Here is a 17,589-nt window from a genome sequence, read left to right as displayed (position 1 = left end):
TTCATTTTTCCTACTTGTTAAAGTTGTCCCGCCAAAACTTTTAAATCCTGCCACGCTACTAGCAAGTAGTAACGGTCTCTAGCGGAGTTTGTTAAAATGAAATTGTTGTACGTTCCTTGCCAGTAGTTTTACCGCAAGTAGCCGGCAAAGACGTTTAATGTTATATATTGTGCGTTGTTCCGTTACTAAATAATTAGCTCTATCTTTTTGTAATAATTATCTCTATCAACGAAAATGTCTTCCAAACCTCCATTTAAAGTTGGTAAGTCATAGCTATTAATTTCGGAGTTACGTTAGTCAGACACGTGGTTGTTATTTGAAAAAAATTTGTAACCTTCTTCTATAATATTTAAAACATATCGCTTCATAATCTGCACATCTACACATAGTAGTCGAATCACAAAAAAAAATATTAAAGTAATGTAAAAGAAAAATATATTCAGATATAAATCCCAATTGAAAGTTGTTAAATGATGTCATATAGCACCTAAAGTAGTATGTGGAGATTAATTGATTAAGCATCTTCTGAATTAAGTTTTATAAATTGTGTTATAATTTGTCAATATGATAAATTTCGTTCTTTATACGTAAAAATAATGATAAAATAAAACATAAAAAAAAATAGTTGTCCTTATTCCATTTTTCATCGAAACAGAGCAATGAAATATTTTTAAATATATCATAAAACGAAGTTGATTTCAAAATTTTTGATTTGAGCTCATTGATTCATCTATGAACAGTGATCTAAAATTTATAAAATCGATTTCTAACTTTTTTATTTGTAGCTGATTTGTCGTTGGCGGAGTGGGGACGGAAAGAAATTACTTTGGCAGAAAATGAAATGCCTGGCCTCATGGCCATTAGAAAGAAATATGGTTCAGAAAAAGTTTTAAAAGGTGCACGAATTGCCGGTTGTTTACATATGACTGTGCAAACTGCGGTTCTCATTGAAACTCTAGTTGAACTCGGAGCTGAGGTAAGTTGATACCTTTCTACATCCCCGTCGTTTTCGTTCGATGTTCAGAATTCGGTTAAATCGTTGCTATTGTTTTCTTTGCCTGAACACTTACATACTAAGGTTCAATTCGATAGTCACAAACTCGTCAGTACGATACTTTCTTTAAATTATTGATGAAACGATAATATCCCAGAAAATATTATTATTCAATATAAATTTTTATACACAAAATTAAAAATAAAAAATTTTTCGTTAGTTTAATATATTTATATTTGTACTATTAAAAGCAAATTAAAGATACATCCAATTATAAAATTCATAAAAATCTATTTTGTAAAAAATACAATTATTACAAAATAATTGAAATGAAAAATCATAAAAATAGAAAAATATAGAACGAAATATAAGAGAGCAGAATGAAGAAACTAATACGCGTTTATACGTATGCAGATCGATTTCATCGATCATGACCCTGCGTGTTTCGCAAGATTTACTAACAATTGTATCAGACATCGGAAAACTTTTGAACCATCCTCAAAGATCAGGATCAGGTAAAACGACACGGTTATCTTCGGTCGTTATTATGAAACACTTATATTTATTCAAAACACTTAACAATACACTTTTACATTTATTCAAAGCTGTGAAAGATAAATATCATAAACTTTTATGATGCAATGAAAACATCATATCTGGGAATGTAATATCATCCCGTTGTAAGAAGTTTTCGATTAATCAGCGGTTAGTAATCGGTATCTTCTTATCATTATCATAACTCATTCAAAATTAAAAAAAATATTTTATATATATATATATATATAATATCACAATACTTAGGAACATTCTGTTCTAGTCTCTGACACAATAAAATTACTTGCAAATAGAAAATCTGCAAATATTAATTATAACTTCAACAAAATGGCAAACGTAGAAACATCAGAAGATTATAAAAAAAATAATATCATTTTATATAATAATATAAAACGTAGTGGTTATCTCAGCGTACTGTATGGATGCATTGACTCTGCATCAAAAACTTTTCGTACAACCCTGTGCAATGTTTCATTTCCTGCTTTACGAATGAAACATGTTACCTTTGGGTTTGATTTCATAGATGATTTTACTCTAGAAACCAAGAAAGATGTTAATGACTCGTTATTGTCGTTATATCGATAGGTTCAATGGTCCTCGTGTAATATATTCAGCACTCAAGACCATGCAGCAGCAGCCATCGCAAAAACGGGGATTCCTGTGTATGCTTGGAAAGGTGAAACTGATGAAGAATACCTCTGGTGCATAGAACAGACCCTTGTATTTAAGGATGGAAAACCATTAAATCTGATTCTCGACGATGGCGGTGATCTGACCAACTTAGTGCACACCAAATTCCCGGAATATTTAAAAGAGTGCCGAGGTCTTTCCGAGGAAACCACAACCGGGGTTCACAATCTGTATCGCATGATGAAAGAAGGCATTCTGAAAGTTCCTGCCATAAATGTAAACGATTCAGTAACAAAGGTTCGTCACATTGTGTTCGAGGAACAAAAAAAATATTTTTGTCCTAAAGAGAAAAAAACTGCTAGGTTACTGCTAAGTAAAGTACTTATCATAAGTAAAAAATATGTAAAAAATCTCCGCAGCAATCTTGTAAATTATTTTATGATCATTCACTTGTCTCATCTTTCTGTTACTCTCCTAATGATTAAATTTTAAGTCCCATGTAAAATAATTTTCTTCTGTCGAATAGAGTAAATTCGACAATCTTTATGGGTGTAGAGAATCATTAATCGATGGTATCAAACGAGCAACAGATATCATGATTGCTGGAAAGGTCTGTGTGGTTGCTGGATATGGAGACGTCGGAAAAGGTTGCGCACAAAGTCTCAGAGCACTTGGAGGACGTGTGATAATCACGGAAATCGATCCCATTAATGCGTTACAAGCTGCCATGGAAGGATACGAGGTGATTGCTGAAACATTAAATCAAAGATCATATACTCGAAGTGTATTGAAACCAATACTGATCAAAAATTGCAATGGAAGTAAATTATAATTGGTGAATTTCTAAATTACTCTCCAGGTAACGACAATGGAAGAAGTCTCAACCAAAGGACAGATTTATGTTACTGCCACCGGTTGCAAAGACATCATAATGGGCGACCATTTTTTAAATATGCCAGAGGATGCTATAGTCTGTAATATTGGTCACTTCGATTGCGAGATTGACGTTGCATGGCTTGAGAAAAACGCTGTTGAAAAAGTCAACATTAAACCACAAGTAGACAGATATCAACTAAAGAACGGCAGGTGAATAGTTCAATTTCGAAAAAAATATTTCTATATCAGAAAATCAAACATTAAATTGTATAAAATTATTTGAGCAGAAAGTTAAACACATATTTTAGATATGTTCTAATTAAGTTTATACAGTGTAAACTTGAATAGATTTTTGACCGGTTAAACGATACTTTCGATTCAAATTCCGATTCTTCCTTTTCAGACATATTATCCTCCTTGCGGAAGGTCGGTTGGTTAATCTTGGATGCGCCACAGGACATTCCAGTTTCGTGATGAGCAATTCGTTCACAAATCAGGTATTGGCACAAATAGAGTTGTGGACCAAATCTGAGTCCTATCCGATTGGAGTTCACATGTTGCCGAAAAAATTGGACGAAGAAGTCGCTGCGTTGCATTTAAATCACCTTGGAGTAAAGTTGACCAGATTGACAGAGGAACAAGCGAAATATCTTGGTGTACCTAGAGAAGGACCTTACAAAGCTGACTATTATCGATACTAGTTATTATTTAAATTCAGAGGCTCTCATGTACTTTTTTTGGACCATATGAATACAATTGGATTGTCAACCATTGATCTTTATAGTTGTTCATTTATTAATTTTAGCCTCAACATCGAGTGTTTTGTTATCTAGAAAAGTTATAACAAATCACCGAAACGGGATTGTGTGTTTTGTATTGTATTGTCATAATCTGTGAACTTTATTGGGAATAATTATCGCTTTTAAATAAAAATATTTTGTTCAACAAGTTCCATATAAATGGCAAAGAAAAAGATTTCCCCGCCTCCATTAGAAGTTAGTTCTTTAACAAAGGTAACGATATCTGATATAAAAGATTAAAATGTTATCTAAAATATGGGACAATTTATATTGCCAGTTAGCGAGATGGTCGTGCTTAATTTCTGGCGTGATTTATAGTTTCCTTAAACGAAGAGAATATGCCGCGTTGGAAAAAGTGCTACGAGAAAAAGAAGCAGAGAAATTTGCTAGAGAAATCTTTCTTGCTCGTGAAAAGATTCGTCTAAATACTGGTATACTTTAATGTTTCTCAGTGCATCTATGAATATATTTTGTGAACATTCTATTTTTTTTACAGCTGAGATAAAAGAATTAGAACAAATATTTCTTGAAATGAGTTCATCTAATGAAGAAATTAATTTAGTGAACAATGACAATAGAGATGCATAAAAATTGCAAAAGATCTTAAAAAAACATATTTATTATCTTCTCGTAACATTTTTATATATCTTCACGATTATGTACAATTCCTTCCTATCTTTTACTTATAACTTTAAGAGGGCAGAACTTTCCTGCAAACAATAACATCCACAGCCTGTGGGGCACAATGTTTGGTTAGTGAACCACGTTGCCAAATGTTGCGTGTGTCCCCCATGTCCACAAAATATACAGAAGTTACTTGGACCTAAATATAAAAAAAAGAGATAATTATAAATTATTTTATTATACACCTTATAATTTAATAATTATGAAAAAAATTGCACTGCATTAAATTAACTTTACCTCTAACAGAGATATGACAAATTACACATTCCAATGCTAATCGTTTACAACTTATACATTGAGGTCCTCTGCTAACTTTACCACACAATTGACATTCACTCTGGAACTCGACGCCTTTGTGCGTGTCCAACGGAGTTGTGCTTACATGCTTCAATACTTGTGCACGTGCATCTAATAACCGCCACCTATGTAGCACTTCAGCATATGCTTTTTTATAACCATCGTAGAGAGCAGTATATTTTTCATCGAGCAACCTGTATGATCAATGCTTTGGCTTAATTCCTAACAAAATTGAACAATTCTACATTAAAGTCCTTAAAATTACGTACCTAATATTTTTCACGGAATCCCCGAATGTGTCTTGAATTAATTTTAAATCGTCAAGCGAATCGGACCACGAGTTAGATCGATGTTGCTTTAAATTTTGAAAGTTCCATCCCTCTAATGTGGTATCGGCTAGATGAATCGTATGATATGGAGAACCACCAGGCTAAAAAAAATGTATCGAATGATATATAAAATTACGAGTCCATTTATAAACATTACGCGAACAATATGAAAACACAATATACACAAATGATATGTAGAAAAGGCATAATGTCTATGATCAGTTCTGCACAAAGATGTTTGTCTTCTGTGTGAAATTTCTAGGTATTATCACAACAAAACAGTACATCACATATAATTAATTACTACTAACATGTACGATTATTTTATGGGTATTAATATTAATCATAATGTAAAACAGTTATTAGATGCAAGGTCAAGAAGTTTGGCATTTGAAATATTAAGCAGGGCCAAACCTGCATGCTTTGTGGCACCATGACACTTCCACTCCGATGCTGTAAGGCAGTAACAAATATCACCATGATAAAAGAACCCTAAGAACCAGTACATTTAAAACACGTACAAACTTAAAAAACTCCAAAAACCATGCCTTACCTTTAACCACCATTTTCCTGTAGAAAGCCTCTATAACAAAGATAACATAATATCAATCATTTGGTAATTTTTAAAAAATATATTAGAAAAGAAAAATACTGAAATAAAATACTAATGTATTACGTCGGTATAGCATGATTCATTTAAATTCCGGATTATTCCAATTTTGGAAATTTATTATTTTAGAGAGAAATTTATAATTATGACACATACAATACCGTCGTATCGTACGACACTCATACATTTAAATCATATTTAAACATGCATCGAAAAAAAGAAATGTGTGCTGAGTATGAAACATGTGATATACTGTAGATTGAGAAGTCAGCATTAAAACATGAATACAATAGATGATTATGTTCGAAGAGTATCTCCAAGTACTGAAATGTTCAGTATGTTTGTGAACAGAAGACAAAATATGATCAAGACATGTAATGTAGCAACTATCAATGATGCTATAAAAATTGTGCTTGTGCCAGGCCATGCTAGAACATTTTAATATCTACAAAAAATAAATACAACGTACTTACACTAACGTTAATGGACTTGCTACTTAGCCGTGTCTGAGCAACGTCCGGATTTTCCAAACGATAACTAAATGCACAACTCAGCATACCTGCCATTTGAATGTCTGATTGATTGGCATAATGCTGTATTCTAAAGTAGAGACGGATTATTGTAAAATAATTTGTTTTTATTGTAAGTAGTAATCCATTACTTACAAGGAATGAATTAAATTTTGACCAAAAGGATGTAAAGGCCATGGAGCATCAATCTCAGGTGACTGACAAGAATTTTGTCCTATATTTGAAACTGGTTGTGATATCACAAGAGCGGCTAAACACCATGCCTGAACCAAATCAGGACGTTCCAATGATGCAGCTACATTTGCATTGTATTGACACATTGCTGGGATATCTGTGATATTGATACTAGATATAAAATAAAATTAAGAAATTATTTTCTGAAAATCGATGAATGTCTCTGAAAATTGTATCGCAATTATATATTGTACTCACACATATTTTTCTGCTAATTCTTTGTTGACGAAAAACAATGAAGAAGCATCATATATCATTACCATAAAATGATAGTTTTTACAACATGATCTATGAGTCATTCTATTTGTATTATGCAATCCCCGATTCATTTTCTATTAATTTGAAATATTTAATGAGGTTCTTACAAGTATTTCATATTATGAACATTCTCACAAAAAATTTTATTATACATACTCGATCTTGAAAATAAAAAGAACTTATAGGAATATTATCATTTGACTGTACATAAGAATTTGGATACATATGCATAAAATGTTCTCCATTGCCTATTCCATTCCCTAATGCAGAAAGTGCTCTAGGTGTTGTACACTCTGGTTTCATGGACGACCTTCTCGTATATGAAGCACGACCAAAACATACGAGTGTACCTAACAAATAGAGATAATGAATGAAGCTTCTATTATGTACACTATTTTGTTACCATTTCTTATTACTTTTTTATACATACCCACGCAACAAAATTTAGCACCAGATGTTCTAGGAAAGGGTATGTAGGCATCTTGATAATTTGTATACATGTTAGAAGAGTTTAAGAAATTCGCATTGTCTTGAATGTCGTATCCTAAGTGACTACTTTCGTTCTCATCCTTTTTACATGTCTATAGAAATAAGAAAAACGTTAGATATTATAAAAAATGGACGTAATCTGAGAAATATATTTCTTTTACTTGCTCCAATGTTGTAATTAATTGTCTAAGACAAGGTTCTAAACATGATCTGTTTTTTTTAACGCGTTGCTGAGCAGTTTGCTTTAAAACCTTCAACAACTTTGCCAATGTTGTATTGTCGATCGTTGTTCCATGACAGAATTGGAATGTAGGTTGCGCACTATATGGGTAGTTCGCAGGGAAATTTACTTTTAATATCACATTGTAACTTTTATTGGATGCTGTTACAGTACAACTACGTTCCACAGCATCCATTGTATTGACCTGCAAAGATAAAAATATATACTATATGCATTTCTATTTTACGTTTATATGTATCACCTCTATGTTTGGTATGTTCATATTTATTAAAGAAAATTCTTGTTGCAAAGTTTTTGGTTGTGTAGGAGACGATATTTCTTTATTACTTTCAATATATGCATCTGTTTCAGAATTCAATATAGGTTCATCAACTTTTGTTGTTATACAATTCATTTCACGATCAGTTTGAGCGTCATTAAGTTGTAGCTGTTGAACGGATTGTAATGTTCCTATATTAATGGCAACTATATTAGTTGAATGAAAGAAGTGCATTATATTTATAAATAAGATTGAATTATAAATAAGACTGAAACATACTTAAACTATTATCTTCAGGATACTGAGTATATATAGATGAACCATCATCTATCCCATGTCCACATAACTAGAATAGAATTATATGTTATATTTTTTATGAATAAAAATTTTAACCTTTGCACGTATATGTATAGAAGTACCCACTTTCTTTAAAAATGGATCAATTTTATATATCCTCAAACATTGATCCTTTGACCAAGTAATTAATTCAAAATCACTATTTTCTGCAAATCATAAATATATTTTATGATATTTTATTCCTTTTTATTTGAAAATTTATACACATAATACATACCCAATTTTTGATGTCTCCATTGAAATTCAAGAACAACATCAGTATGTCCTACAAAAGTATAAATAGGAGCACTGAGGTCTGTTGTATTCCATAATAACAAACTATTCTCTCCTCGTCGTAACTGCGGTACTACTATTGTTACCAGTCCTTCACCAAATGGCTATGGATAACTTATTATTAGTTTTTATAGATAGAAATAAATTTAGATTCTCCATATATCTATATCTTTACCGTGTATCTCGCTCTCCATACGGGCGAGTTTGTTGTTAAAATGCTCTCAGCTCTTCGTGGATTACTGATATCAAAAATTTTCACTGTACAATCTTGACTAGATGTTGCCAATTGATTTTGTTGAAATGGACACCAATCTAAACCATGTATCTAAAATAACTTTTATAAGTATGTCATTGAACTTTACTAAAGTGACATTATTAGATATTATTATAGTGAATAGAGCTACTATGAAATCAGGCTGTACTTTTGTTAGATGAGCAGCTATGTACTGCATAGGACTATTTCCTTTTCTTTGATCCCATATTTTAATATCTCCATCGTGAGCTGTAGCCAACATGTTGGGAGAAAGAGTGTTCCATCTTACTTGAGAAGAACCAGCTATAACACATTCAATTATATGTATCTTTAAATGTTTGCAAATTATTTCACAATGGGTTTTATAATCTCTATATTTACCAACTGCAGATAATGATAAACAAGGCTTCCTTTGATCTCTTATGTCCCAAATATGTATAAATGTATCAATGCTACAGGAAGCAATGATATCTGGTTCTTTGGGATGCCAGTTTAAGTCACTCACAACTCTTGTATGTGCTTTTAGACTATTTGTTGTTTGTAAGTCATAATTACAAGTTCCAGTAAGAGACAGTATTTCAATACGTGTATTGCTCTAAAATTTAAATACAATTAGGTATATCTACAATATTATTTACAACATATAGATTTAGTTTCTAACCGATACAGCGCATAGATGACAATTTATACTTGTGGGGTTCCATTCTGCAGAGCCAACTTCATATTTACTTTGTCTTTGAAATTTTTTTAATACGTCAGCACTCTCGTCAAGGTGTTTTATCGCGAAACATCTGCGTCTAAAAATATATAATAGAAAAAGATCACGAAAAATTAGAAAACATAAAAATTATAGGAAATTACATACCAAATATATATAAAAATAAAAACTTCATTTTTTGTTTACTTACCCGGCAAGTAATACATAATTACCCGTTGCATCCACGGCCATAGTATTAGCCTATATACATAAAACAAAAATAATTCTACAATAAAAAACAATTGTATATCATAGTATTCAAAATTGAAATACACGTTGTTTGTAATAATAACATATATTTTCATGTAATAAGATAACCTACCTGTAAATCACGGTGTTCCGTAACGACATAGTCGCTGCCCCAACGTTTTGACATTTTACCAATAAATTCGAATTCCTGTCAGCATTCTGCAAGGTTAGAAATAAACCGAATATACGCGGACTAGAATTGAATCGTACACAGTATACGCAATCGTACATACAATCAAAGCTAGTATATGATTCGTTGCATCGCGTCCTAACCCACACATCTTTATCGGTGGGTTTCGATTGGCTGAACAAAATTCATGTACATATCCCTGCTAAAAAACAAATGTGGGCAAGGGGTAAAGCGAGAGGAAGCAATGTAATAAGAGTAAAAGAGAGGGAAAGAGAATTAGAGAAAGAGAGAAAAGTTCAAGACGCTTCGCTGTGCTATTTCTGTCACGTAGAACGCATATATTCGTTGCATATAGGTGTACTAATATCGGGACGCAAATAATTGATAAACGGTGCGAAACAGGAACAAAAAAGAGTAGAAGTTTGACGATCCTTGATTATTGCATCGGAATTATATCAAATCTACGGTGGTTTTGTTTGACAGTGACCGTGATAATTCAAGTGATAGTGACAACAATGTCCGTAATTATGGATTGTTTTCGTCAGTAGCGGATGTGTAAAAGTTTTCTTAGTCACTTTGTTTAGCTGACTTCTAATAAACGAGTCTGATTCCTTGTTTTCTCACAACTCTTGTGGCACATTCGCCAGCGACTTTCAGTTTAGCGCGAGTTTTCGACCCTAAAAAAAAAAAGAAAAAAAAAGAAGAACGGCGTCTTTTGTTTCTCAAGCGTAGTCTCGCCGTCTTGTCTGTTCTATACGCCGTTTTCCCTCTCTTTAGCTTGCACGTCACTCGCACCAGCGACAAGAAAGCAACGCTGGTTACAGCTGAAGTTTAATCTGAGAACCGATTGCCGAAATCGGACTGCGTACAGACGGTAAATTCGTCTCGATATCTTTAATTAGAGATCTGTGATGTACAAGCTCGGCGTCGCGGGAAAAATCATTACGTCCACGATTAATTTCGTACACTCGAAGAGGAAAGGAATTTTCATATATATAAGAAAGATGTACAAAGACTCAATAAGTCTTCGATGTCCGAGAAGTTTTCTAAATTTTCGATTATATTGAACACCTTGACCGTCCGACTGAGAAACGAGGTCAAGTTTAGTCGAAAAACACATTAAAGGTCATCAGCTCCTATGTAATGGAGCATTAATGACAGGAGTGTTACACTAAGAGATGCACAAAGGATATTCAGTACAGAGAGGCTGTTCTTACACAACGTAAAAGGAAACTGCTGCTTGTCGACAAGATGAAATTGCTGGAGAGTACACGTTTCGAAGCTATAAACAGTGCCTTGTCCATCAAGACTGGAGACAGCAAAATAATAGGCAGGTAAGACAATTGGAAAGATATTTAGTGGAAATATACTATTCTTTAAAATAATATTACACATTATCTCTCTTGTTCCACAGAATAGAGAGTTACTCTTGCAAAATGGCTGGAAATGATAAACAGTTGTATAAACGTTTCAATGCAGAGCAAGGTTTTACTCCACATGATCTTCAAGCTTTATCACCACCACAAACATCTTTAGGAACATCACCTGCTCAAGGGTACTTTAGGTATTAAAAATTGTAGATGAGAGATGTAATGAAATAATAAATTTAGAAATCTGAACATTATCTTTTTAAATAATAAAAATCATAAAAATCTACAATACCTTATAAAAGAATGTCTGTTTATTTTTTAACAGCATCTGTTACCTGTAGAGTGATTTAACACGTCTCCATATTTTTGCTCCAGCCGCAGTGTTTCTGGTGATGAAGATGGTCCACTATGTGATACAATCAGTAGAAAAACATTATTCTATTTGATTGCCACTTTGAATTCAGCTTTCCATCCAGATTATGATTTTTCTGATGCTAAGAGTCATGAATTCAGTAAAGAACCAAGCTTGCAATGGGTCATGAATGCTGTAGATAGTAATTTGAGTGCAACCGCGGTTGATCATTATCGTACTCTTCGAACGGCACTTTGGGCTGCCATTGATCATGAAATATCTTTAAATGAATGTGATATTTATAGGTAAATATTTAGAATTTCATGAAAAAGAGGTGTATACTAAATAAAGTTAAGAATACGAAAATATTTTAGTTACAATCCAGATTTTGCATCTGATCCATTTGGAGAAGATGGCTGCTTGTGGTCTTTTAATTATTTCTTCTATAATAAGAAATTAAAACGCATTGTGTTTTTCCCATGCAGAGCAATAAAGTGAGTATAATCAATCTTCAGTTCAACTATTGTTTACTTATATTTTCTATCATTTTTTTAAATGTGTATTTACAGTCCTCTCTACGTGTTAGATTCTGGTGTTGGCAGTGATTTTGCCATGGATGAAGATGAAGACAGATACTAAATTCATAATACATGTTTACAAACTTCATCACTATCTTTATTTGTTCTGCCATACAGAGGCATGAATGAACATTAAATTTCACCTATTATAGTAGTGTTACGTTTAACTAACCGCTACTATCCCCACCAGTTCTTAGAACTAGTTCCCCGAAACTTCTGACGTTACGCAATTAAAATAAATAAACGTGTCAGACATCCCTCTTACATTCAACGGAGTACTTAGAATTTTCTAGAATTATACTTCTCTTGAAAACTGATTAGATATGATCCCGAGCCGCGGTTAATTAACGCGGCACTACTGTACGTAACTTATTATGTACAGTGATACATTTCAAATGTTACAATTATTTCGTTTATTTTCACTTACAGTGATGTTTATTTTTAACAGAAAATTTAATTAATTTACTTTTCCGTTTCTTTTTTTTGTACGATATTAAAGCGTAATTGTAGTCAACAAAGAATCAAACAGAAGAACAATACTGTACGATCTTGAAATTATGTTGTTTTCCTTATAAATTTATAACTTTCATATATATGTTCACTATCCAAGAAATTTTAAACATATAAATCTGCTATATAATAATCAAATTTTGATAAATCTAAGAATTAGATTTTATTTCCATGTGAAATGTTCAAGATATCAAAATAGATCTTTATTATCAACAATTATTAAAAAAGAAATTTATATAACAAAGCAACAAACTTAGTGGATTCTAAATTATTGTTGTGCTATGTTGCTCTATTAGAGCCCCTTAGAATTATTATGATAGTAACAATAGGAAAATTAAAACAAATCTAATTTGATATTATAAAACGCGAGTATAAAATTATGAGAGCAACAATAGATTTAAAAGTACAACGTTAACTTTTGAATCCTAGTCATTATATTTTTAAGTTACGAAATATTTGTTAGCTGTTTGTGCTCTTTGCTATGAAAATCAGTCATCTGATGCTTCTTAATGTCTTTAATAAGCTTTTCATATAAAATTGTTTATGTTTCGTATATTACTTTTGATAAATATACACAATTCTAATGTATGTATTGATATATAAATACTCAGTTTTGTGCACTATAAAGATTTCAATTCAATATTTTGAATTCATTCTAAATAAACTGATTAGATCGTGCAATATGTATAAACTTTACAATACTTAGTAGATTTTACTGTAACTTTCGTGTAGAGTGGAAAATTTAATTTTATGTCACTCATAAATATATATATATATATATGTATGTATGTATGTATACATATATCTCGAGAATTTAAAAAATAACATTATACTGGAGTTACTAGTTTTTGATTCAAAACAGTGATTATCTGGTAATTTGTATAATGTATGTGTATAACCTTAGTTCCCTTAAGACTACATGTTTGTCTGTCAACATTTGAATAAACTTTATGAGCTGACACAATTCAGCCATGCATTGATATTTTCTTTACCTCTTGTGTTTAGTAGTATAAAGTCTTTATCACATACATGAAATAAATAAAGCAACAAGCACAAACATTATGCCTATTTTCATTGAGTAGTAACTGTAAACCTAACTTACCTAAATTATCAGGCAATTTAACTTATTTGTACATCATAACATCAGGAGATTGATACATGCACATATATGCATCGCATAACAGTCGTTTTGCATGTTCCGGTAGATGACGGTCGTCTGTCAATTCAGTTAGGTAATTTCCACCTTCTTCGCTTAACCAATATGGAAAATCTGGACATGGAACCATTTCCGGTATATTGTAACCGTTTTGTTCCCCTGAAGAAATAAGAGAAAATTTACTAGTCAGCAATAAAGATACAGTATATGAGCTTATAAAACATAATTGAAATACCTTTCCTATCAGCCATAGAATCAAAAAAGCACCACGGTGCTTCCGAACCAGAACCACATTTTACAAAACACACATAGTGGGAGGTTTCAATGCAAACTACAGCCGATAATTCTAAATATAAACGTGGGATCAGACAATGTTCTTGTAAAATAGCGAACTCCATTGGTACTATAAGCTTCTTTGGTTCATGATTTGTCCTTCGTTCATGTCGATGCACCTAAACAAATTTTTTAAAATTTCTGTATTAGAAGTTCAGTTTTTTCTACCTGCTTATTCATTTTACCTTTTCTAAACATTGCAAACAGAAAGCAATGCTTTCAAGTCCAACGCCACATTGTCCATAGCACTCTTTACATTCGTATTCCGCCAGCTTTCCGCAAACGGTACATTGCCTTGGAGCTACAAGTGAAAAATTGGACATGATTGACAAACAATATTTTTATATTACAGCATAATAATAATGCTTACAATCCTCGATTATATCCGTTACATCAAGTAATAATGTAGGTTGAATTTTCTGGTACATCTTGAATGATTTTCCAAACCGTGGCATTTGTATAATAAGACACGAAGGAACTTCTTTTAATCTTATATTACTCGTAAGAAAACTCTGTTCTAATAGTTGTTGAACAGTTGGAAGATTTAAGTGATCATCTTTTTCGACAAAAAGTTGGTAATGATACGCATCTTGACCAGAGCTTAATTTAAGAAATGGTTCAGCATTCAGAATTTGAGCAACCAGGGATGTTAAAAATTCTTCAGGATCTGAAAAATTTAAACAATTTTATTTATTAAAATATTATTCATCTATGATCAAATACCTTTTTCTTCACTAGTGAGCCCGGACACAGACGATAATTTTTCAAGTAAAGTCCGGAGCTTCATCACCCGATCTGCTCTTACAAACATATTTTTCCTAAGTGGATTTACAATTTCTTCGCGTAGTACCCTTTGTACTTCTTCGTACTGTGGACAATCTTTTTCATTTGGTGGTCTAAAAAGCAACATATTATGTATGACATCATTTTAATTTGAAAAAATGAAAATGGAATCAGGTTCGATTCATACCTAAATAAAAGATTATCAAAAACGCTAGTAAATGTGAACATGCTGAAAAGAGTAGCATCCAAGTAGCACGAATTGTGATGACCTTGAATTCCTCGATATTTTCCACAAATACTTTCCAAATTTCCTTTAACGGAAATAGGTCGTACCATACCAACAATAACAGAGCTTTCCATATTTCCGAAATTATCTGTACTTATCGATGTTGTTGGATCATCAATTTTTGCCTATATAAATATATTTCGTTACACGACTGCAAAAAGAATATACAAAATGGTAATACTTACTATGGTATCATATAGTGAACATTGGTCAAGATCAGTGAAAACAGCTCTGTGAGGTCGACAATGGAAATATCTTACATCTTTATATGTTCCGTCAGTACCAGATGGGTGATTATCATCCTAAAAATAAAACAATTATATTTTCTTTTTAATTTTTTTGAACGTTCCTTTTTATTGTTAGTTTTTATGTTATATGTACCAATTCTACAGCTGCCATCAATTTACCAGGAGTAATACCAGGGGGAGTCCCGATCCAACGAATAATTCCATAGTGTACATCAGAATCCAACAGTACTTTCACATTTGAACCCACAATTAAATCTAAGTTTTCTGTTCGTCCACATTTTTTATTTTCATTCTTTTCAGGTGTATTACCTGTTATAATAATAAAAATATATACTCATGTATTGAAATCAAAATAAAAACATTAGCATTAATAGCATTTTATAGAAAAGCACAATTGTACTGTAATTGTGTATTAAAATTAAGGAAAAGAAGAGATGGAATGTAATTTAACATGCTAAATAAATATGAAATATGGAACGCTAGTAGAGTGAAGAATGTCTACTATTCCTTACTACAACCCATTGAACGTCCAAGTGTCCCTTCAATATCACTATACACATTTGATTCAATATCACTACTCCATTTATGTTCTAATACAAAGAGGGGGATATTTTGCAAAGCAGCAGCCATTTTATAATAAAATTATGAGAAGTTTACAACACTAAAAAGCTTGCCGATAGTACAGAGTGAGACTAAGATTCTGGTTATTTTTAACCATCTGAGTTATTTTTAACTCCCTCTACTACATGTGGTAGGTAAAGGCAAGTATACTATGCAGAATTTTTAGAAAAGTTAGCAAACTATTCTACTAAGCAATAAACTGAGAAAATTTAAAATTTATTTTTATATTTTTGTAATTACCATGGGTGGTGGTGTTCTTAGTTACATTGCTGTCATTTTCATGTGTTGTTGATTTTATTGATTGATGATATTCTTTTGACAGAGATCTTTGGTCTCTATTATTATTTTTATTATCATCATATAGAGTGAATCTTTCTAATAAGACAGGTGGTATTGTATCCAATACAGATTTTTTCTTATCATTTGTATAATTATTGCCTGTTTCAATCTTTATACAAGAATCTGAAATAAAATATTCAATTAATGAATTAAAATTCTACAAAAATTGAAAGATATAGAATATTTATCTTTGTACTTTTATCTGGTTTTGCAAGACCTGTAGGACCTCCAGGTTTTATTGGGAAAATATTACTTAGTGTAGCAAATCTTCCTTCAGAGTGAGTAGAAACAAAATATTCATTGCTTACTAAAGCAGTCTTAGACAGTTGGTCGCCATCCTACAAATATATTGTCATATAGGTATATTCATATTCATTTAGTAAAAAATATTAAGGGTGTAAACGACAATGCACAAAATATTTCATGGAATTACCAACAAATCAAGGCCAAAATAATATCCTTGCCCAAGCTGTGGCACAGGTCCAATATACTTAATAATAGCCAAAAATTTGGTACATCCCGAGGGATCAGCACAATACCAAACAGTGTCATTTATTTCTAGGCTCATAAGTTCTTCACATAAGTGTTTGTAATTTGCCAAGCGAACTCTCTCTTGAGGGACTGACACAGCAGGTAGAAATTTCCATACTTCTGGTGTAACAGAAATCAGATCAAATTTGTGACATCGCCATTCAGTGCCACGCCAAATTTCGGATCCTGTCGTATCAATCACGCGTACTTTGAGTGCGCTATCTCCTAAATCTTCGACAGCTTCGACCAGCATGCCAAGACGTAATGTATTGACATTTTTGTCACATTCACTGGACATACGCATGAGAATGGTATTTTGTTTGGCGACAAAATACTGTGAGACCTGTCGGTCTTCTTTATTACTGGAATTCCGCTTTTCCATGATTAATCGTAGACGATCATCATAATAAAATAATTTATTAACCACATGTGCGGAACACGCGGATAAAGAGAAACGTTTATCTCTGTCACTGTACAGTTTTTGTTTTATATCAAATTAGACAAATATAGAAGGAAATGTAGAGAAATAGAATCTCTACATCCATGTTACTTAGTGTATTATTAAGATTTGAGAGTATCCAGTAAAATTATTTAAAGAAATATTGTTTAAAGTATGAACGAATATCTACGCATGACAATCAAATTCAAGCAGAAGAATGCACTTTGACTGTCAATCT

General features: G+C 32.1%; 4 protein-coding genes across 7 annotated transcripts; 2 read left to right on the top strand and 2 right to left on the bottom strand.

Annotated features, from left to right (window-relative positions):
- Positions 1-107: 107 nt before the first annotated feature.
- On the top strand, positions 108-4,005 carry Ahcy (adenosylhomocysteinase). Its single transcript, XM_069110480.1, has 6 exons — positions 108-262; positions 786-976; positions 2,135-2,476; positions 2,706-2,921; positions 3,039-3,265; positions 3,459-4,005. The coding sequence occupies exons 1-6, from the start codon at positions 235-237 to the stop codon at positions 3,754-3,756; spliced, it is 1,302 nt and encodes a 433-aa protein (XP_068966581.1). The 5' UTR covers positions 108-234; the 3' UTR covers positions 3,757-4,005.
- A 451-nt stretch (positions 4,006-4,456) lies between these two features.
- Positions 4,457-10,048, bottom strand: Wdr59 (WD repeat domain 59). 3 transcript variants are annotated; one of them, XM_069110475.1, is made up of 22 exons: positions 9,909-10,048; positions 9,749-9,834; positions 9,578-9,627; positions 9,331-9,466; positions 9,051-9,264; positions 8,839-8,972; positions 8,592-8,741; positions 8,361-8,520; positions 8,210-8,289; positions 8,066-8,132; positions 7,769-7,977; positions 7,448-7,711; positions 7,228-7,378; positions 6,954-7,147; positions 6,738-6,871; positions 6,441-6,650; positions 6,249-6,375; positions 5,719-5,748; positions 5,580-5,618; positions 5,106-5,266; positions 4,777-5,030; positions 4,457-4,678 (listed from the first exon to the last, which is right to left on the bottom strand). In XM_069110475.1, exons 2-22 carry the CDS (start codon positions 9,800-9,802, stop codon positions 4,539-4,541), a joined length of 2,958 nt encoding a protein of 985 aa, XP_068966576.1. In that variant the 5' UTR covers positions 9,803-9,834; positions 9,909-10,048; the 3' UTR covers positions 4,457-4,538. The 3 variants fall into 3 exon arrangements, with proteins under 3 accessions (XP_068966576.1, XP_068966577.1, XP_068966578.1); XM_069110476.1 differs by lacking the exons at positions 5,580-5,618; positions 9,909-10,048 and having other exon boundaries at positions 9,749-9,902; XM_069110477.1 differs by lacking the exons at positions 5,580-5,618; positions 5,719-5,748; positions 9,909-10,048 and having other exon boundaries at positions 9,749-9,902.
- Positions 10,049-11,004: 956 nt separating this feature from the next.
- Positions 11,005-13,373, top strand: Maf1 (repressor of RNA polymerase III transcription Maf1). Of its 2 annotated transcripts, none has more exons than XM_069110482.1 (5): positions 11,005-11,139; positions 11,220-11,360; positions 11,551-11,832; positions 11,902-12,021; positions 12,097-13,373. In XM_069110482.1, the coding sequence occupies exons 1-5, from the start codon at positions 11,057-11,059 to the stop codon at positions 12,164-12,166; spliced, it is 696 nt and encodes a 231-aa protein (XP_068966583.1). In that variant the 5' UTR covers positions 11,005-11,056; the 3' UTR covers positions 12,167-13,373. The 2 variants fall into 2 exon arrangements, with proteins under 2 accessions (XP_068966583.1, XP_068966582.1); XM_069110481.1 differs by having other exon boundaries at positions 11,220-11,369.
- CYLD (ubiquitin carboxyl-terminal hydrolase CYLD) lies at positions 12,181-17,589 on the bottom strand. Its single transcript, XM_069110479.1, has 11 exons — positions 16,815-17,589; positions 16,578-16,719; positions 16,283-16,504; positions 15,555-15,730; positions 15,359-15,475; positions 15,075-15,298; positions 14,828-15,000; positions 14,475-14,771; positions 14,290-14,405; positions 14,007-14,223; positions 12,181-13,930 (listed from the first exon to the last, which is right to left on the bottom strand). The coding sequence occupies exons 1-11, from the start codon at positions 17,292-17,294 to the stop codon at positions 13,740-13,742; spliced, it is 2,355 nt and encodes a 784-aa protein (XP_068966580.1). The 5' UTR covers positions 17,295-17,589; the 3' UTR covers positions 12,181-13,739.

The sequence above is a fragment of the Bombus flavifrons genome, chromosome 3 (assembly GCF_040668555.2).
Source record: "Bombus flavifrons isolate JBK064 chromosome 3, iyBomFlav1_principal, whole genome shotgun sequence".
In the NCBI taxonomy this organism is placed as follows: Eukaryota; Metazoa; Arthropoda; class Insecta; order Hymenoptera; family Apidae; genus Bombus; species Bombus flavifrons.
The sequence above is the reverse complement of the archived record's forward strand: the minus strand, read 5'-3'. Positions and strand labels throughout refer to the sequence as shown.